At 40.0% G+C, this 22,573-nt stretch overlaps 1 protein-coding gene across 1 annotated transcript; it reads right to left on the bottom strand.

The window, feature by feature from the left end:
• Nucleotides 1–4,579: 4,579 nt before the first annotated feature.
• vgll3 (vestigial-like family member 3) lies at nucleotides 4,580–7,597 on the bottom strand. Its single transcript, XM_039817132.1, has 4 exons — nucleotides 7,187–7,597; nucleotides 5,975–6,311; nucleotides 5,291–5,839; nucleotides 4,580–5,167 (listed from the first exon to the last, which is right to left on the bottom strand). Exons 1-4 carry the CDS (start codon nucleotides 7,289–7,291, stop codon nucleotides 5,127–5,129), a joined length of 1,032 nt encoding a protein of 343 aa, XP_039673066.1. The 5' UTR covers nucleotides 7,292–7,597; the 3' UTR covers nucleotides 4,580–5,126.
• Nucleotides 7,598–22,573: the final 14,976 nt, after the last annotated feature.

The raw sequence follows: 22,573 nt of genomic DNA, 5'->3' as shown, positions 1-22,573 counted from the left end.
TCTGTGAAGGGTCATTTGAAAACCACCTACAGCATTCTGGCTCTGCACTTTTTTGGCACAATGCCTTTAAATGAAAATAAAAGTTAAATTTTAACAATACAAAAGATTGGTAATTTAAATAAGTTAATTAATTCGTTTTTACCTCATACTGCATGTAAGCAGAGATACTGTACACAACACGGATGAGGCGGATGCAAAAAAGGACAGCCAATTAGAAACAAGTATTTGTCATGGCCATGGTATAAATAAGGACAACATGACAGGAAAGCACAACCCTAAAACATTATTCAATACTCTTTCATCATCTGATGCATTTTACACACACACACACACACATATATATATATATATATATATATATATATATATATATATATATATACTGTACATGTATCTGTTTATTGGAGCCAATAACATGGAGCGACGAAGGCTGAATCTGATGGTCTTACTCAGATATTTAACTTTTGCCTTAGTGTTCAGTAAAAAAACACTCTTCTTTCTTCCCATCCAGCTTTCCTCTGCACTACTTAAATAATAGAATAAAGAAATTACACACATGTAGGGGTTAGAGGGCAGCAATGAGAGGAGGTTTATAGTCCAAGCCAGTATCATGTAAGGTTTAAACAGGGCTCACCAGATCAGAAGAAAATGTGAATTCCAAGAAAATGAAAGAGAAAATACAACTATTTCCTCTCATTTCTGAAAATGAATGCAATTGTCTATTACAGAACAGAATCGATGGTTACAAAAGAGGCAATCATGGCAATGAGGAGATGAAGATCCAAAGCCACAGATTGGATCTGGGTTCATCCTGTTCTCATTTTCTGTCTTTTGTGCATGGAAACATGGTTGTGTGTGTGTGTGTGTGTGTGTGTGTGTGTGTGGGCTTGTAACTGGGTTTTTCTGACGTTTGCAAGAGTAAGACTGAGATTATGCTGCTGTATACTGCTGTATAGTATTAATTTGTGATTTAGAGTAGCTACATATGCATTCTTACATTATGACAATGTCAACAATTATTGCTTTGAATATCTTAAATATCCACACAAAGCATTGGCTATTTAAACTTTAATTGAAAGCAAATGCTACACATGCAACATTTCCTGCATCTCTGACTGCCCCATTTGTATCACATTTTTTTATAATTGACTTATTATTCACTTTTATATAGCTTGCAGCTCTGTATTGCTGTTTCTTAGTGTTCTTCCTGCAGTGGAAGTGCCTGTGGTGTTTCTCCAAGGCTGCCAGTGGGAGGCCTGTTAGCATATAAGTACACTACATGCTGATGCAGAAGCTACATGCTAATGCTTAGGCGCTCTGGAGGAGAGGAGAGGACCTACCTAGCTGGGAAGTTATCTCCCGATTTTTCGATTTCTCCCCTTGCCTGGCCTTTCTTGCTCTTCCTTTGTGAGCTCTGAGAATCTCTAATGTAATAAATACTGAGATGATTTCATACAGCAAATAATGAATAATACACAATTATAACGACGTGTTTGCTGACACATTTTCTGAATGAAAAAAATCTATGTACACGTTAACTGCAACCTATTATTTTGCCTTTCAAATGAACCCAAACAAAGCAAACGGCAGTATCATCACACATTAAAGGTCCCATGGCATGAAAATTTCACTTTATGAGGTTTTTCAACATTAATATGCGTTCCCCCAGCCTGCCTATGGTCCCCAATTGGCTTGAAATGGTGATAGGTGTAAACCGAGCCCTGGGTATCCTGCTCTGCCTTTGAGAAAATGAAAGCTCAGATGGGACGTTCTGGAATCTTGCTTGTTATGAGGTCATAACAAGCAAGGTTACCTCCCCTTTCTCTGCTTTGCCCGCCCAGAGAATTTGGCCAACCCAGAGAGAGACATGGCTTTCAAATGAGCAAAGTGAGCAAAGTGGCAGTTGGTCAAGGCCACACCCCCACCCTCCACCTTGCCCCTCCCTCTCTCCTCCTCAATAGCTACAGGCACAGAAATGGCACATCCTAAGGAAAGGTCATTGTGGGACTGGCTCTAGTGGCTGTAATTCTGCACCAAGGCTGAATTTCGGGAAAGAGACTTCAGATATAGTATGAGGGGACCACTAAGGCCTATAGAAAAGCATCCAAAGAGCACCATGTCATGGGACCTTTAACAACATGAGAGATACACCTACAACTACATAATTTTTGTTGCATTCTGTGTGGCAGACAGTAAGACATGCCCATGGAACAGTAAATGACAATAATAAGCAAAACTCACGTCAATTAATTCATGCTTACTCAGATTTTTCTTAGATAAGGGTGATCGCATGCTTTCAGTGGCTAAAGTTTGAATCAAGTTATGATTTTCAAATGTGTGTAAACATGGTCCTCATAAAAGGGCCTGACCTCTTACATGATGACATGACAAACATGAATAAGCAACTCATTGATTGCTTAAGTCTTTTCCCCCAGGACGTTGTTGTATTTCTGTGTCAGATAATGTTCATTCTGAGTGCTGTCCATCAATTCATACTTATAGTAATAAAGTAACTGACAGCAACTTACATCAAAGGGCTTCTGGCTGAGTGACACACCTGATGCGCATTGCCACTCAACACACCTGTCAGTCTTTTTCAATCAACCATCCTGCTTAAAGACTGATGGTTTCCTTATGTTTGCTGCCAGATTATTCCTATCCAGGTTATTCCTATCAAGTGGTAGAGAATCTAGGTTATGGTCTTTGTTTCAGTAACAGCCTATTTGTCTTTCTGTGTCACAGATCTCTAACCATGCCATCTGTAACCATCTCAACACCAGCTAACCACAGCTCACCTCCCTCCATCCTGTTCTTCAGGTCAAACCTTTGTAAATTGTTAATCATCTGTCTGTTGTGATCTGTATGCGCCTTGAGTCAATTACAAAAAGTAACATTTGTAGAAAGTTGTATTAAACAAAGGCTTAACAAATTTGCTGCTTACTTACAAAACTTTTGCGAAATAAGACTGAACCAAGCCTATATTGTTAGCTATATGAACAAATGAATAACAATGACTAGTCATTATTATCAATGACTGAATTGCACTTTATTGTTAGATTTCAGTAAATCTTATAATAATGTACAATGCAACCTGATCCAATAAGTGGAAGAGATTTTTTGTTAGTAACGAACAAGTATCATTTCTTACAAATGCAATCATTTCTGATTGTAAAATTAGCCTTATCCACTCTGGTTTCTCCACTTGCATTATGATTTGTTGATACTTTGGATGGAAATGCAGCTGCTGAGGTCCAGATCTGAAGTCCTGCTTTTTAGCGGATAAATGGGCAACGTGGGAGAGAAGGAGGCTGGAATGTTAGTGGGCTCCTACTGCTGATCATACCACCTGGTCAGACCACTCACAACTCACAACATACAACACACACACACACACACACACACACACACACACACACACACACACACACACACACACACACACACACACACAAACAGCTGTTCAGGATGGGTACAAATTATGCCGGTCCTGGCACTGGACCGAGGCGGAAATTAAATATGTATGTAAAGAAGCAGCTTTTTCTTCAGGACTCATACCAATGAACATTGTGATCAGTTTTTGAATTCTTGAAATTGCAGATTCAAATTCAAACACTGATCTCCAGGATGTGATTTTGTAAATTCAGTTTATGCATGATATATTTTACAACAGAATAAAACCAAACCAACATTAACCGCGGTACCTGACATCTGTCTTTCTGCGTGTGTCTTTGAATGTCTGAGTCTGCCACTCTCTGACAACCTTCCTGTCCAGACAGGAAATGCATTCTTTGGTGTGCGTTTCTCAGTGTGGGAGTATGCATGTTTTCACATGTGTGTTTGTGTGGAGACAGACATGTCTTGGTGTCTTACAGTAACTGTCTGTGGAATGTAACCCACTTCCCTTGGTACCATAACTCTGCTCCTGTCTGGTTTAACTGTGTTTGTACCTGAAACATTAAAGTTATTAAAGTAAGTACTGCAACAATCAATGATCTGTAATCTTATTTTTAGGAGGAACACAGCTCAGTAAAGCTGAAGATACGGTGATGAAAATTAAAAAGTCACCAGTTATTGGAGGATATCTGTGCTGTAACGAATTGGGACAAATCTTCACTTTTGCTAGTGATAACAATAACCGTTTAACAAACTGCTGTTTTCTTCAGGTATTACTAGGTCTGGTTTAATGCCACATCACGTTTGTGTCAGTCTGCTCTGATGTGTAGATAAGCGACTGATAAGAGTTAGTTATTGGAACTTATTTATTTTTTACAGTGAATGGCAAAACACTACCCGTCAGTGTTTGGTGTCTTACTAAAGGAAACTGACTTTTCCTGGTTTCACAAGAGAAAAATCACCCATCATTTAATGAGATAGGAAAGTTTTGCATGATGAGTTGCACAACACAGGTATGATTTTTGGAGCAGGGATTTAAATGAATTGAACACATTCTTTCTTACATTTTAAGTGATGTGCTCAATATCCTCTAGAAAACAAGAATTCTTTGGAAGTGAATATTTTGCTTGAGTTCTACATATGTTGGGGGTAAATTAGTGTCTGAAAAAGAACCTTCCCTTGCAAATACAGTTCAACAATTTATTACTTAAACATACAGTACCAATATTTACACTACACAATCCCTTAAGGCAAAAAAGTAAAGTAGCATTTAAGGCAAGAATTTTAGCAAAAGTCATCCAGCAAACAACATCTTAGCATGGGAAAACTGTACACACAAACATTTGCAGTCAACATTTACTGTACAAAATAAAAATGTGGATCAAAATCAAGCTCTTGAAACAGAACCACTTGGTCTCACATTGCATGAAAGAGAAATGGTGTTTTGTGCCAACAGATGAGATTCCTCCCTTTCTTAAAGCTAGTAGTCTGTTTTTATCGTTCTTCGAGGGCCTTGACCTGCAGCTAAAGCAGATCACTGTCATTGAAGTCCAAAGCCTGAGTTCATCTCCATAATAAGTTGTGTGGACAGTGCAGGAGTCATAGTCTTTAAGCTACAGTAAGCATCTACATTGTACATTACAGTGCTGGTGTTGCAGCCAAACATTGATAGAGCCACATAGTCGGTCCTTTTTGGTGTGAATTGACATTCCTTCTTATTGTCAGTACATCAGTTAGAACCAAACTGACGTCTTTGCTTTGGTTTGATCAAGAGCTGCAGGAGAGAAAGAGGTACAATTACTATTGTGCTTAGTGTCACTTACAGCACAAGTTAGAATAAAGTTTGACAAACGCTTGCAAGTCAATGTACACACTGTAGAATGTTTTTTGTATCTACCTGAGTCATACACCTCCAAGGATCCATGGAGGGACGCGGGAGTCCAGGTTACAGAGGCAGCCGTGACAGGGCTGTTGCGGCTGGGGTCCATCTCCGTCTTCACCCCCTCGCTGTGTGGGGAACTCCCTGCGCTGGCGCTTGGCTGGTTCTGGTTTCTAACACCAGGCAGCAGCAGAGGATTAAACCTGGGATCCAATGCTGGGCTGTGGGTCGGGTATGAATGGAGCATGTGGTGGTGGTGGTGCCGGGTGTGGATGTGAGGATGGGGGTGAGGATGGTAGACGTTGTGGACATTTGGGTAGCCGCTTGTGCTCTGGGGGTTCAGGCTGTAGGTCCAGCTATCGGGGAGGGCAGCCGGAGGCGGGAGGCTGGCCTGGGAGAGCACGTGGTCAGCCCACAGAGCTCCATCCGGATGGTTGAAGGAAACGGGGCTGGAGGAGAAGTCTGGATGGACTGAGACAGACACAGAGGGAAGGCAAGGACTGGCCTGGGATGGATAGGTGCTGTTCCACACTGAGCTGCTCTGACCCTCGGAGAGAGACCCACCATCTGAAACAAACCCGCCAAAAAGACATTATACTTCAGTACACTGCCACTAACAACTATTCCAGTGTCAATAATAATTACGATCAAATTCATATATTTTACTCTTGAGAACTATTTCAGATCAGTTGCCCCCCTCACCTTTCCATGAGGCAGATGGCTGAGTCACTCTGATCGGTTTGGTCTCGCTGTTGAAGGTGCTGGACTGACTGAGAGCCCGGGAGAAGTGCTCATCGACCACGTCACCGATGTCGCCTTGAAAGTAGGTGAACAAAACGCACCGGGAGCTCAAGTACTCTGCCTCTGCTGGTTGAGTACCATCCTTCAGCTCTGAATCGGGTGTGGATCTAAGACCTGATACGGTTCCTGGTGCTCCAGGACCTTGCCGGAGGCCCTGATCCCTGGAAAGCATAGCTTTTCCTCCTCCTTGTGGCTGCTCCATACACTCCTGCATCTTACTGTAAACACTCAGCCTCCTCTGGAGAGAGAGAGAGAGAGAGAGAGAGAGAGAGAGAGAGAGAGAGAGAGAGAGAGAAATTTACAGATCCAACCAGGAGTAAACTTGAGTTTGATAATATAGCAAATAAATGTCATTTTAGTAGAGGCTAAATATGGTTTTAGAGCAATACATTCCTATCTGTTTATTTTTATAGACACAATCAAATCATAAATAAATAATTTCAAAGTATCATACCAGTTATAATTTTTTTTTTTTTATCTGGGAGCAGCTTGGGAACTGTGTGTGAAAATGAGTTTCTTTTTTCCCATACTGCATTCCAACTATTTGTAAAGCTCAGTGTGCCTCATCCACATTCCTGAGTGACTGACCCGCTGTCATTACATCACCATTTGACCGCAGGATTAATAGTTCCGTGTCATTACGCCTGACCTGAGGTGAATACCGATCCTCAGGCTGGAATTTAATCATTCAAAACTGAAATTGAAGTTAAGAGGTGTATGTGTGAGGCTTAAAGAAATGTTGAGGTGGTGTCCTGAAGAGAAGTTAGCAAATATAGATAAACCCTATTAAGTAAAAAAAACAAAAAACGTAAGGAGATGGATTTTTTTTTTTTTAAGTCTACAAAATATTCTTTTGATTTTAGGACAGGTGACATTATCGAACTTTATGGTATCCCCAAAGTTAACATACATTGTTTTGTAGCCTAATACTTATTTTCTTTAGCATCATAACTAACTGTTAGGCTATCACAGTTAGTTATGCTGTTTAAGTTTTGGACACAAATAATTCACACTTCCACCCACCTCTTGAAATGTCCTCTACTCTTAAAAAAAACAAAAACAATCTCCACGTAATGTTACTTCAAAAGTTGTAGGCTATGTAGAATATCTCACCTGTTGTTGCTGGTGATGGTGGTTATAGTAGGTCGCCTTGTACGCCGCTGCAGGGAGGTAGTGCGCTCCATAGCTTTGGTGGTACATCACATCCAGGCAACTCATATCGACGGACCCGAGCGGTTAATGAGAAGAGAAAGTCAGAGGAGAGAAACGCGCACAACACAGCCGAGGGCGACTCTCCACTCCTAAACTTCAGACGGGCTGTATCCTCCGAGCCATCGGTGCTTCCATATATGCCCAAACGCATACAATAGCCATGTCGTCCAGTTTGCATACAGACAATGTGCCTCCCGCTGCGCGCTCCACCAGCACCACCCGGGGCCACAAAATGGATCAAAATGGTATGACACACACACACACACACACACACACACACACACACACACACACACACACACACACACACACACACACACACAAACACTGTATCCTAAAAAAGAAAAGAAAAAAAAAACTATTCTCTGACAAGTTTTTAGATCGCCTCTGATTGGGTAAGTAATCCTTTCCCTCCTTCTCTCTCTTTCTGTTTTGGAGGGGAGTTATATTTAGAGAGGGCTGGGGCCATTTACTCACGCCCACCAGGGAAGGGCCTGCATGGAGCAGTGGAGTTTAGCAAGGCACTAACACAGCCATGAGTCTAATGGTTCTATTCCCTCTGGTGGCACTTATTCATAAAAGTGCCATGCATTCATATAGCCTAATACTGTGGGTCATAGAAAGATCTCATAGTTCAGAGACCCCCATGTTTAGAGTTTAGGGCGGGGGCCAGGACTTTGCAGGAGTCCCTCTGCACAGACACCTATGTTTTTTTTAAACATCGCATTCATTCAGTAAACTACTCAATTATATTGGCTGTAGATTTTATACCCCATCGTGAATGTCTAAATGCTGTTTCAAAACTGCCTCCACAATTCCAGGAACAGAATTAATGACTTGTAAAATGTATTTATTTGTTGGCCTACAAACAATACATAGTCTAAAAGAAAATGCTGCAATCACACTTTAAAATATACAACAAGTTTTTAATTGTAAAATGCAAACTCCAACCTGGGTGGCTGCGTCCCCTTAAAGTAATACAATTGGCTACTTTGAATAGATTCAGAAGCAGATTGTATTACGTAAACCCTGTGTGAACAACGTCATCTGCAGGTCAACTTTGAGCAACAGGTGCTATTCAAAGCAGGTGCATTTTAGTATGTCACCTTTAAAAGAAGCATTTCAATATTTTACCCTTGAGATAGAGATAAAAGAGGGCTACAGTAAAAAGAAACAGATAGAAAACGTTTTTGGATTGAAAAGTATTAAGTACTAACCCTAACCCTATTGTGTGTGTGTGTGTGTGTGTGTGTGGACCATTGTTGACTGAATGAATGAAAGTTGCTCAAATCACTCATTCCTGCAATATTAGATCTTAAATATGTGCGTTTTCCCCTTCAATGGATAGCAGACAGTATGGAGACAAACCAGAGAGGAGGAGAGAGAAAGGGGTAAAACATGAAACAAAGATCCCCAGTTGAAATGTAATCATACACGTGGTATGTCCTTTAACCATTTGGCTGTCAGGACACCCTGATTACGGCAATGTAGGCTACATACTGTAACTGTTCCTTATCAGATTTCTTTGATTGGAGCTCCCTGACTGACTGACTGACTGACTGACTGACTGACTGACTGAGTTGAGCTGTTTGCTGCCACCTGTTGGTGATGCCTGTGACATGACATGGCTGTCAGTTTGATCCTTAAGGAGACCAACTGTACAGTACGCCACACATTCAAACCATCGGTAATAGAAGCAATTGACCCCAAGTAGGAGATGTTGATCTTTAGTGAATAGATTACTCTTTGAAATGAATGAAATATAATTAAGGACCGTTTGCTGATGATGATGTTTCAATTTCACAGAATGAATAAGAATCATGGGCAGGCAAATTTTATTTAGTATAAGTTGTTCAAATGATTTTAAAATGAAGATTAAACTCTTTTTTACCCATTAAAAAAAACAACTATAGCCTAACAATTTGATGTCACACATTCCATATGTGTTGCTATTATAGTGGCTTTGGATATACGTACATTTAGACATTGAGATTTTTTAATTCTCTTTTTTCACGTCATGTTTTCCCAGTTTCCCCTTAGTCCATTCACTACCGATTTTAAGTTTCTTCCAGTTAAGTTGAGTTGTAAATGTGAAATGAATCCAATTTGTGAATCTGTTATCATAAAGTAATTCAAATTAGGCAGATTATTCATAGTCTATTTCAAATGTCTATATGAGAAGTGATTCCCAAGCTACTTTGAAAACTATTACCATAGCTGTGCTAGTACACATGTACTGTACATATGGTATTGTCACTGTGTGGCTGTATTGTTTACCAGCTGGTTAATGGAACTTGCTCCATGGTTGCCACCAAGCATATCTAGGTTATGTACAGGCACATACAACACCAACAAGGTAGGGCTGGGCAATATATCAATATTATATTGACATCAATATGCTGTATAAGGCTAGATATCGTCATAAATTTTGGATATGGTAATATCGTGATATGACACAAGTGTTGTCCTTTCCTGGTTTTAAAGGCTGCATTACAGAAAATAGATGTCACTTTCTGAACTTATCAGACTTACTAGCTGTTTTATTATTTGCCTTTACCCACTTAGTCATTGTATCCACATTATTGATGATTATTTATCAAAATTCTCATTGTGTTAATATTTTGTGAAAGCACCAATAGACAACCCTAAAATATCGCCACAATATCGACATTGATGCATTTGGTCAAAAATATTGTGATATTTGATTTTCTCCATATCGCCCAGCTCTACAACAAGGCAATGTCAAAATCCACCTTAGAACTCTTCAGCATCTTTCTAGGATTACCTATTGCTTTCCATGTTCACCTTTCTTCCCTGTTCAGTGAGCATATTATACCAAAGTACTGTGGATTGATTTAACATTTAGCTAACCTCAGTGTTTACTAAGTATCAGGACTAGTCTTTGAAATGAAAAACTTTCTTTTGTAATGTGTAAGAGCTCTCTATTGGCAAGTTAAACTCTTAAGACTAAATGTCTTTAGCCCGACTATCATCCTTCGGCGCTTCGGTCTTCCTGCGGATAAGGGTTGCCTGGATGTTGGCATCACTCCACCCCCACGATCATCACCCCTGCCAGCAGTTTGTTAAGCTCTGCATCATTTTTGCCTGCTAACAAGATGTGATGAGGAGCAATGCACAGATTCTTGTTATCATGGCTGGCATTTCCTGCAAGCTCCATGACTTCAGTGCAGAGGTTTCTCCCAAAGAGCCTCAAGGTGCACTTAAGCACCAGTGCCACACGTTCAACATTGCCCTTCCTGAGCAGCCTATGGTTGCGGCCCTCTGAGAAAGCGATTCCACTGCCCATTTTGGCTCAGGTACATCTTTTTTTTTTTTTACCTGGCCAGAGATCTTCAGTCGGATTGAGTCAAGAGGTAAACTTGAATCCAGATTGCACAGTATGAGAAAAAGTGATCAAAAAATATGCCGGGTAATTACACTTTACACATTACACTGACTCACATCTCAAGCCAAAGAAGAACAGGTCATTAAAATAGCTGACATGAAAACATGCAGAACGTCAAGGCATGCTTACAAAGGGGATTTAAATATTTAAACACGAGTGCCAACTTCATTTTATAACACACAATTTCACCAATGACAAATGAGTCCCATCCCTGGCACCATTATTTTGCAGTTCAAATTGACACAGCAGATGGAAGCATATGTTCCCAGGGTTTCAATATCCTTTTAATAAGACACATTAAGGAGAGTTCCAAAAGGTTTAACGTTATCCAAATGTTGTTCCTTTCAGTCAAACGTTCAATGTATGTCCCGATATGTCAAAATCACAAACCTACAGCTTATATACACAGGGCCCTGGGAACATAGGGATGACCCCCAGCAGGCTGCTGCAAAGGCACACCGTAATTAGATCGATTATGACACCTGGCTTCCTGGCTGCTTGCTGTCACTAAGATATGGTCGTCTGATATGTAGAAACTGACCTTCCGTCTCACATTCAGTAAATTTTAATACATAACACTGCAAGTGAAGACTTTTGTCTCTGCTGTCAGATGGATTTTTTGCAGAAGTATAAAATGTGTTTTTATATGAGATAATTTGATCATACTGTATACGAACCCAGCGCTGTTGAGCTGCCATTAGTACTCTTTGAAGCCTCACCACACACACACACACACACACACACACACACACACACACACACACACACACACACACACACACACACACACACACACACACACACACACACACACACACTGTATACTGAAAACATTCACACAGCCCTCTCATTTCCATTCCCACACACCAACATCAACATCAATCCATCATGTACTGTATAGTCACACTCAAATGCCTTTCGGGCTTGTCTCAGTAGGAAAAGCACAGGTGTTACTAATAACATTTACGATGGCTCTGCTCTATTCAAGTGTCCCAGTAAGCCTTGACAGTGAGCCGGCATGCACAATAGCTGGACCCCGAAACTGAAGCAGCTAAAAGGAATTCAGTCATCACTAATTGTATTATTTACACCTGTGACATGTGAAAATGTCTTCTGTGGAAAAGGCCTTTTGGTCAATAAAACTCAGTCTGTCCGTTTTTCCAACATGAAGCTGTGGGACCCCACATGTAAGCTATTCACACAAAATACAGGCATTTAAAAAAAAATAAAAAAAAGTAAAAAGCTTAGGCAATATCATTTCTAGTCCATAGATCCATCTGAAAAGACAATGCATCTCTGCGTTTACAAATGAAAAGCAAAGAGGCTAAAAAACATTTGTTATTTAGGATATAGAATTGCTTCAATATCTAAATCAAAGCTATCTTTTTTTCTCTTCTCGTTCTCTCTCTCTCTCACCTTTCATCAGTGTGTTTGCCCCACTGTTAGATCTGGTGAAATGTAAATGCTGGCTGCCAGGTGCCACATCTGATGAGACCTTGGAGACAATGGCAAGTGCGAAACAGTCTCGCCATTTCCCCTCATGTTTCATTCACTTTGATTTCACAAAGGGAGCGTGTATTATTCAGTCGCAAGCTGATGGTGAGATTAGACATCTTGGAAGTGGGGCAGCATTCTGAAAGAAAAGTACTTCTACAGGAATTACAAAAAAACATTTGGAGTTTTGCTTATTTCAGAAGAGCTCAACTGTGCCCATCAAGGTCCATGATAAGAAAATGCTTCAATTAACATTTCCCAAATCTTTTCACATGATACACTCTCCATGCTGAATTTCCTCACTTTCAAAAATACAATAGTGTCCTCCAGAATTGAAATTGTATTTAAAGAATACTAATAGTAACAACAAATGCATGGTCAATTCACTGATCCATTCCACAATGAATAAGCAATTAAAAATCTATCACAACAAAGTTGGAAAACAGTGACCTGGCCAGATATTTAATTTAACCATCAATATCCGCCCCATACATCATTGAAATCGTACTGCCGCCTGCATGTCTTGACTGACACTTGCTCATTCTGACAGCACCAGCAGACAAAGAGACTGATTATCAAATTGTGCAGAGATGGCAGAGTTAGTCCGCATCTCCATCTAGTGTTTTCATAGAGGAAATCGTGTCCCTCGCTGCCTTCGCCTGCTGTGGAAGTGGGGCAGTGGAACACTCAGAGTGATGCCTGCAGACAGTGCAGGAAGTATCAACAGACAGATTTATAACGGTGTCGCATACACACATATGCACACGCTCGTGCAATCATGCACACTTGATAGTGCATATTACAACATGCAGATATACATGAGCTCTCTGACACAGACGCTGGACCTCAGGGGTTTTCCACTAAACATCTGGAGCAGCCTGTGCCGCTACTCCTCTGCTTCTTAATGAGGCACAGAGATGATTATTAGTGGATGTTTTCGAGGGGGAAAACGGAGGGAGGAGAAGGGAAGGGACAAAAAATTAAAGTGCAGTTGGAGAATTGTTTGCTTTTCCTGCTGTTAGAAACCCTTCAAAGAACAAAGTGCACCTCCAGTGCTAAAAGAAAGATCTAAAGAAAGTTCTCATGCCTCTCAACTTCCACTACTTTAGATCACAGACACATTTCAGAGGCACATTCTTCTCTGGGAGGAAGGAGGTTTTGGGGATACATCCCAAGAAACCAAAAAAAAAAAAAACAGGTCACAAGTGTTGTGGCCCAGATCTGAGTCTCAGAGGTAGAAGAAAGTTCGACCCTCCAAGTTTGGAGCCATTGACGCCGGCGCTTAAAACTATTTTTATGAAACATAAAGTACAACGCTTTTTGTCTCTTTCTCCAGAAAAAAAAGTGCAGCATCTTGCCAAATTAAAAGATCTACCTTTTTTTTCAACCTTACACTGCACTCCTGATGAGGCAGGTGCGAGATAACGCTGAGTGCTGTTGATGATGATATCTCACATTAAGCAGACTGCAGCATCATGAGTTTTGCACTGTGGTAGCTATCGTTCTGTTGCCCCGGGGAGAGTTTATAGAAACGCACACCTGCCTGAGCTGACTCTCTGGACCACCTAAAGATGATGATGATGATGATGATGATGATGATGATGATGATGATGATGATGATGATGATGATGATGATGATGGGATGATAATGACGATGATGATGAGGATGATAAGGTTTCTGTGCAGGCAAACAAATGAACACTGTACATGCGCTCCCTCACGTACATTTGGATACTCGAAAACCATTACCAATGTAGATTTTGTAGAATTTAGGCAGTTTTATTCCTGGAAAATCCTACAAAACAACATTTACAGTATTTTAGGGTTTTGATGATAAAGATAAGTTTAAAATTGTGGATGAAAACATTTTACAGTGGGTACCACCATACATTTCATATTTCATTGTCATATATCATTGTCATAAACCTCTGAGACTTTAAGTCACAGAAAATACATCTAAAAAAGACACTAATAGCTGACAACTGGTCAAACTCTTCTATTATTTCACACATACACACTTGCTATTTGTGTGCCTCTAAATTCAGTGTTTAATTCCATGCAGTTGCTACGTTAATGTAGTGTGTGTGAGAGATGGGGGAGGAGTGCAAACGTTAGAGTCTAATTAAAGAACCATTAGTGCATCTTCAAGTGCATGGAGTGATGCAATATCGGAGGACTTTTATTCACTGCCAAATTCAGAACAAAATCTCTGCTTACTATACAGTATATACAACAAGATTAGCTTCTAATTCACAACTAGAAGATGAGTCTTGATGTATAATTCAGTTAAAATGAGACACAAAACAACATGGTGGGATCATTAGCACTGTAGCACCAGTGTGTTTTCTAATGAGCGAAAGACATTTGTAAGTTAATGGAAATGGAATTTCCATGTTAAGCCAAAGGAAAAAACTGTTAACAAGGGCTTTTTTTTTGTCAAACAAAAGCGCCACACTTTCGCCTTCTCATTATCTCAGTGATTCCACATATTCAGTTTTAATTGCTCTAGCTATTATTGTGCATTTTATAAATGAAAATGGGAGGTTTAATTGCAAAGACTAGACAAAGAGAATTACTTCTTTCACAGCGTGCATGCTTGTGTGACTGACGGCCTCCGCCCATACTATCTGTCTGCTAACAAAGTGACCAGTGCAAATTAGGTTCCCTTAGAGTCACCATGCTGACCTTGCTTAAAAAAGCAGATAATTACTTAGTCCATCCTCCAGTTTTAACTCATATTCTGCATGTATAAAGATAAAGGAAACTGCCCAGGCTGCCCAGGCAGAAGTTAATGAGATGATGGAGACTCAAAGACAGGGTCATATTGATGGAGGGGGACTCCACTTGACAGATGTGTGCCCTCCTTGGAGGGTCGACCTGGGAGGATTTCTTCTTTTAAACAAAAGCTGGATGTGGATTTAAATGTTAAATCTGAAAATCCACAGCTAATTGGAAAAAAATATATACTTGCCATGCAGGGGATTTGGCTTCATACTCTGGATATGTGTGAAATTAAGCATACAGGTTTCTTTCCATACCATTTTACTTCATTACTTTTTTTCCCTACATTCTGACGTCTGGTTTAAACAATGACATGATGAATGCAGATTTGATTCATATTATCTGTGACGGTAATAAAATGCTCTCCAGGTATGAATAAATAACACAAAGGAATGAGTGGAGACATGGGAACCTTCTTTTGCTGTGCTGGCACCTTGAGCCAAAATATGGGACACGGCCAGCATTAGACTTTTTGGGGCCCTGGGTAAGATTTTGCTTTGGGGGCCAACCCTCCATATTTTGGTGCTCCAAGCTTTTTTCCACCTTTACAAAACTACTAATATCCCTCCATTGCAATGGTAATTGCTGAAAAACTTTTTTTTTTAATAATATATAAGTACTAAATTGAGAACATACAGTATATTGTTTACTTTGTCAAGTATGATTATGTGGGGAGATATCTTCAAAAGCCATTTTTGGCTTATAACCTCTTGTTCTTTTGTGTATTCACATGTGTATGTGCAAATGAACAAAAAAAGGAGCTCAGAACTACTATAGGCCTATATCCACTTATGTCTTTTGTGCTCTCTCTTGCAATAAAGTGTTGTGTTTGCTCTGTTTGTGCTCATATTTTCACATTCACACAAGGGCAAAAATTATGGTGTTTGAATTGTATGCCACCCAGCATTTTGCATGAATTAATCTCAAAGTACTATGCGTCCCCGGGAACGTGTCCAGTGTGTTTACGTTGAACGTAGTTGAATTCTTATTCTTTATTTTATAAAGGACAACACAAATTAATCAACATTTCTGTAAATGTATTAGTTTTTAACTGTATTACAGAATAAGAAGACCCTTCTTAATTTAACATTTAATTATTTATTACACAACACTAAAATAGAAACTGGTGTAAAAGGTGTAAAACTGCTAGATGAAGGTGATTCTCTGATCTTCCAGCTTGATGATTATCAAGTGACATAATATAACCTTACCTGCCTGTCCAGATGTCATTACAAATTACTTGTGATTCACATTAATCTCAATGCAAAACATTTTCATTTAATACAAATATTAATCTTGCTTTTCAGAATATGGCATTCAGATGTATTTGCATTATATTAAAAATACATCCATGTACCACATGCCAGAGACATGTTGTTTCTCAGCTATCTGATTGATAAAGCCTACTTTGTCTGTTTCCTCCCTCACACAACTCCCCAAACCTCGTCTGAGCTCGTCCTCTGTTGCCCTTCTAGTTCTAATAACTCTAATTCCCTCATGCTAATGGTGTGTCTGTGCCTCGGCCCCTGCTGGGACCACCAGCCTACTTCTTGTGGTCACAGTTTGGCCCCGGGGCAAGGAGGACTACAGACTGGAGAGACACAAGAGAGAGAGAGAGATAGAGAGAGAGAAAAGAGGGAAAAGGGGAGAAAGAGGGTTCCGCTTTGATGCATGTAGGGTCTACCCTCAGACAGATTGGCCTCCTCAGGCAAAAAGGACCTGTGGGTAAAAGAGGGTGTCATTGAACCGTGTGTGTGTGTGTGTGTGTGTGCCTCACTGAGTGTGACATCCAAAATTGGCGCCAGCAGCAGATTTGAACAATAATACCTCGCTGTTTGACCTCACAAAACCAACAACATGTCTACATGATGTGTGTGCCACAGTGTGTGTATGTGTGTCTGCACATATGTTCATATCAATAGGCCACACACCTGCATCTACATGCTAAATCTGACTTGTGTTAGGGGTGTGTGTGTGTGTGCTTCATGGGAGGCTGGGGAGGTTGTGGGTGGCAACGATGATGAGCAAACACTACAGGGGAGAATAATCCCTCATTACCCATAATTCCCTGATGTTGCACTGCGCCGGTGAGCGCGACTAGATTCGTCCCACGGGCAGAAATGAGTGGAGTCACTCACTCGATTTATTAGACCATCCCTAACTCCCTGCCCCCTGCCTCCCCCGCTGCTATCACCCTGTCTTCCTGCCTCCTAGCATCCCTCAGTCTCTATTCCGCTCTCTCAGCCACCTGCTGTCTTCCATATGTCCTAAATCCTCTTCACTACAGTACTAACACACTTTGTTTGAAAACTGATTCAAATCTGATGTTAGAGGTAATTCTTCTTAAAAATGTTACCATACATACAGTGTTGGACTAATCAATTCTATCAAACTGCATCATTTTAAAAGCACATACATTTTTTGGGAATAAGCTCAGGCCCTCTGTCAGGAATTATGGACAAGGGGACAATATTTTCCAAATTGGGCCCATCATCCAACCCACTCCAGCACCATAGACCTTTCCATGGGGCCCCCTGCACCTTGGATGGGGTCACGGAGGACAGAGGACCTGAATAAGCTTATTCATTTTCTTCCAGAGAGTTTGATGAGAAGGTCAATGCCACTCTTGACATGTCTGTCTGTTAAATTTGAGGCTATAGCCAGAAGCCTGTTAGCTTAGCTTATCGTCAAGACTGGAAACAGGGGGGTACAGCAAACCTGGCTCCATACGAAGGTATACAAAACCTTTGAATCTTACTGGTTATCATGCTCTCTTTCATTTAATCCGTACAAAAATCAATATGTAATTTACAGTAATTACTTATTTATTATGAAGTTGCGCAGTGACCTCCGGAACTCTTGTCATCACTTTGAGGTTGCTAGGCAACCAAACTTACTGTCTTACTGTCAACTGTGGCCGAGAAACACTCTGGCACATAACCAACCCTGTATGACTAAAACTTGTTTTTACAGTTTGGTTTTTGTGCAGATTAAACAAACAAAAAATATTATCTTATACTTTTCCCCCTGTCCCTGCACTTATCTTTGACTGTTGATTCCCTCTTTTCCTCTCTGTGAAGCTGCCCTCTATTCTCCTCTTCCTTTAATCACCCTGGTACTCTTTGTGTCCTCCCTGCCTCCTTCTATCCATCTCTCTCCATCTGGGTAGCAGTGAAGTATCCATCCATCAGAGAGAAGTATACTGTTGAAATCCCGTGCCTCCCATCACAGCCCCTTGTTTCTCTGTTTGCATACACACATATTTCAGCCTGCCTACATGTCAGGGGCACAGAGAAGAATGCAGCGTATGGTCATATCTTATATCCTATTATGATTCAGGATTTACGCGTGATAAATATGGGGAATGAGATATACATTCTGAGGAGGCCTGAGGGAGCTTAGTTGAAATTCTATTGCAAATGACAAAATAGAAAAGCATAAACAAATACATGGTTTTGCTGACATATGGGGCCGATATTGGCCGTCTATTGCTGTAAAAATGAGACAGAGTCAGGATTGTCTGTCTTTGTTGTGGTGGATATGATTGTGTCTGAATTTGATTTCTAATAAGCTAAAGCTAAAATAGACTAAAAAAGAGTCACATAAAGGTGCAAGAATATAACATGATTGGAAACAGAAAACCCTTGCCATTTTTTTTGTGGAGGTTAAGAATGAAAATGGCCCAATTGTTATTAGTTGTAAAATATCAGTCAGCTCTGTTTCTACCAAAAAAGGGCCTTCGCTAGCATTCTGCTGGGAGCACTTCTGATTAAAAGTTTATTTTGTGCATTTATTACTGACAACAATCGTTTTCACTCATACATCGCTGGACCCAACACTTGGCTTTATCATTGGATGTCCATGAATGGGTTTATCTGTGAAGAGGAGAAAAAACACAAGTGTTACAAGAATAACTCCACAACCATCAAATGAAAGGATCTGAGCCATTTTTTGATGATACCTTAAAGCTGAAAAGCTTGATGTGCTTTATGGCTGCGACTCCCACTGATTGTGCAGAGATCTCATTTCACACATGAACGTCTGTGTGTGTGTGTGTGTGTGAGTGTGTGTGTGTGTGTGTGTGTGCGCGTGTGTGTCCATACCCTCTGTAGTTAGTGCCTTAACATTACATTTCTGCTTTCCCCGGGCTACATCACAGAGAGGAGGAGATTATGAGATAGTTGGAGGAAGTGGAGAAAAAAAAGGGGAGAAAGTGATGCTGAAAGACTGTAAGTGAAAAAGATATGAGAGCCATTTATTTGCATTTTATTTCTTTGTTGTTTCATTCATAACTTTCATTGGTTGCACCTAACACAAAACATGTTGCACAAGTCACTATCTGTAAAGTGGACAAGTTTTGCAAAATATTAAATATTAAAGGCCCAATATATCCATCACAGGTAGAGTCCCAGATTTGAACAACATGTATTGATTTACATGCTCCTACTTTGTAGCAGCAAAGCAGACAGATACAGGCTTAGAACCTGCAGGCCCTCTGGGTGCTTGGGGCTGGAGTTATCACCACAGGGGCCCTCTGATGATGAGATCGTTTAGTGGGGGTCCCTGTAGTCCTCCACTGATTAGCGCCAACCATCTTCCCTAATAACCTTAACAAGAACAACGCCTCAGGACGACATGCTGATGCACACAAGCAAGTGCGCGCACACACACATACCTCCTTTGAGATAGAGAAAAGAGCTAAAGGCACCCCATCCTCCTCTCTTCCTCAAAGTCACCCCTCTCTCCTCTGCTCCAGCCATAACTTGGCATCTCTCACTATTTCTGGGCTGAGAACCCCCCCCCCCCACCACCACCACCACATTGCATCTTTTGTGCTACCTCCCACCGCTACCTCCAATACAGACACACACACATGCACCAAAATGAGTTGGTTATGGTTCAAGAGTCCCACCATCACACATAAAGTTGCTCTTAGCATCAACATGAAATAATACAATACGAATAAATGAATACACGCTGGAGTGCAGGGAAACCCTCGCCTCTCGGGATAAAGAGATGAGGAAGGAAATTGAGAAGAACAGAATATATGTTGCTGTGGAAGCCGTGGGGGTTATTTTGTAGACAGGAACTCCCTCTGTGTATTGTTTCCATACAGAAGTATACATATTTCTGTGCTATGACCAATATACTGATACAATGTTCTGCATTGACTGCTTGAATATACTACATGCAAAAAAAAAACACTTGAAAGACTGAATCGGGCCAAAAAATGGCTTCTTTTAAAACAAACATGCTCACATAATGTATAGTAATTGATGTGTATGTGGGAGTGTATTTGTAAATGAATGCTGAGGAATGAATGAAGGGTGTGATCATTTTAATGTTGGTTTTGGGATAAATGTGTTATTAAATTCATTTGTTGAAATCAGCCTGCCCAGGGACTACAGGTGGAAACTAGCACATGTGCTACAACCTGGTATAATGCATCTCTCCTGTCTAAGGTTAATGTACATTGTACGTTATCCCTGTTTAAATAAATAAAGAAAAGAAATGAAATGAAATGAAATGAAATGAAAGGAATGGAGAGCCAATTAAGACACCAGTTAGATTAAATATCCTGTTTATGTGAAATGTAAAATCCATGTCAACTCAATATAACTTAATTTGCTTGCAATAATGAGAAATGTACGGAAGTACATTGCGTTCAAAAAATTAAAATAAATTAGACATTATTATTAGACCATATCTCGTAATTATGAGAGTTACTATCTCATAATTACGAGATAAGATCTCGTAATTATGAGAAAATATGTCCTAATTATGAAATCAGGATTACTTCTGAGCTCAGGCTTTTATTTTGAAATTGTGTGTTTACTTCCGATTCCTTCTCACTGCACTCCGCTCATCCCTGTTTCTGCATCAGAATGCTGTAACATCTTAGCACAATGTTTAGTCGGTGTTAAGTGTATTTATCTGTGCCGCGGTAGTGCTGGTAAAGACTTGTTTTAGTAATTAGCCTGTTTGCTGGCTACTGAGCTACCTGGCTGGCCTTACTAGCTTGCTCTGTATTTTATTGTTGCTTTGAATGTTTCATCCACAGAGAAAAGTAAAAGGCTTAAACCAATCTGATGACTCTGTGCTCTTTTCACAGGCAAACAAGAGACAGCCCAGAGCCCCCGCTGTAAAACACCAGACTCAAGCGAACGGCAATACACAATCAATCAATCAATCAATCAATCAATCAATCAATCAATCAATCAATCAATCAACCAACACATTTATTAAAATACCACGTGTGTTTAACCCTTGTACTAATTATGCAAATATGTGCATAAATTAGCATTTTTCATCTAGTAATGATTAATATAGCATTACATCCGTCTACAGTAATTACAGCCTGTGTTTTCTAATTATAATAGAGCCATCTTGGTAGTGTTAAATGTGGTGTCTAATTACAGCATAATTTTGTGAGGGTAGAATAACGTCTAGCATATTTTTGATCTGGTATGGCATTGTATTTGATTTCTTATTATACTAATATCTTGTTAAATGGTGTCTAATTGTGTATTAGTTGGTTTCTAATACGATTATGTTTATATGGGGATGCCTAGGGTATAACTGTGTTGGTTTACTGTCTAATGAAGACCACATTATTTCAGTTTTGGTCTCGTGTGATACAAAGTACGGCTTATTATGGCTATTTACTGTAACATAAAGTGCCGCCAGTTAGGTGTGGTTATCAATTGTATTTAATCTGCTTATATTTTATTAAATATATTTATATTTATTATGGAAGTGTTCCTGCAAGAAGAGAGGGACGTCTCGCAGGTCAAACTTGGCTTTCCATCAGAAAAATTCTAACGACTTCAGATGCCTGCACAGTGTTGACATACTATTGCCAGCCACATTAAGCAACATTAATATATCCCAGTGTCTCATACCAAGCAGATTCAAAGCGATCTGCTTTGCCCACTGTCTTAGCCTAGGTTTGCGCGATTCAGAACTTTTCTCATAATTGGGATCTCTTAATTACGAGATCTTTTCTCATAATTATGAAATATTTTCTTGTAATTATGAGATAGGAACTCATAATTATGAGATAAGGTGTCTATTTTTTATTATTGTGAATACAATGCGCCTCCATACAATACCCTTTCGTTGAAAAGTCTTTGTAATGAACATTTTATTGTCAGTTCCTTGCCTTTATGCTGCATTCAGTTACCGCATGGAATATTGCCTACTCTTTGTTTCATGAACATGAATAAACAGGACAGTCGGACTCATAGACTAATGTCTCAATTTAAACATTTTGACTTTTTTTGTTTTTTGGTCATTTGGACAGTGGCCACTCTTCTATGACAGTAGGACTACCATTGGCTGGCTTTTCCTGTTCCACCCCTGTATGTGGATACATAGATCTCTGGGTTCAATCAAATACGTTGGTATTCGAGTGACATTCTTATGTAGTCCAGACATTCATAGGATTTACAATCCAAATTAACATAGACGGGTGACACTACCGTGTTGGCATTTTTTAATTAACTGGCATCGTTTTGACGAGTGAGACACACTTTTCTGATCATGATCGGGCATTTTACGAGGTACAATTGAAGGCAGCATAAGAGTCCTGCCGTGACGTCATATGT

Source organism: Perca fluviatilis, chromosome 12 (genome assembly GCF_010015445.1).
Source record: "Perca fluviatilis chromosome 12, GENO_Pfluv_1.0, whole genome shotgun sequence".
In the NCBI taxonomy this organism is placed as follows: domain Eukaryota; kingdom Metazoa; phylum Chordata; class Actinopteri; order Perciformes; family Percidae; genus Perca; species Perca fluviatilis.
Note: the sequence above shows the minus strand (reverse complement) of the source record. Positions and strands in the feature narration are given on the sequence as shown.

Excerpts from the sequence above, each read along its gene's own strand:
- vgll3 (XM_039817132.1), bottom strand. The coding sequence starts at position 7,291 with ATGAGTTGCCTGGATGTGATGTACCACCAAAGCTATGGAGCGCACTAC. Across the intron at positions 6,312-7,186 it reads ACCATCACCAGCAACAACAG|AGGAGGCTGAGTGTTTACAG; the intron begins GTGAGATATTCT and ends CTCTCTCTCCAG. Across the intron at positions 5,840-5,974 it reads GCCATCTGCCTCATGGAAAG|ATGGTGGGTCTCTCTCCGAG; the intron begins GTGAGGGGGGCA and ends GGTTTGTTTCAG.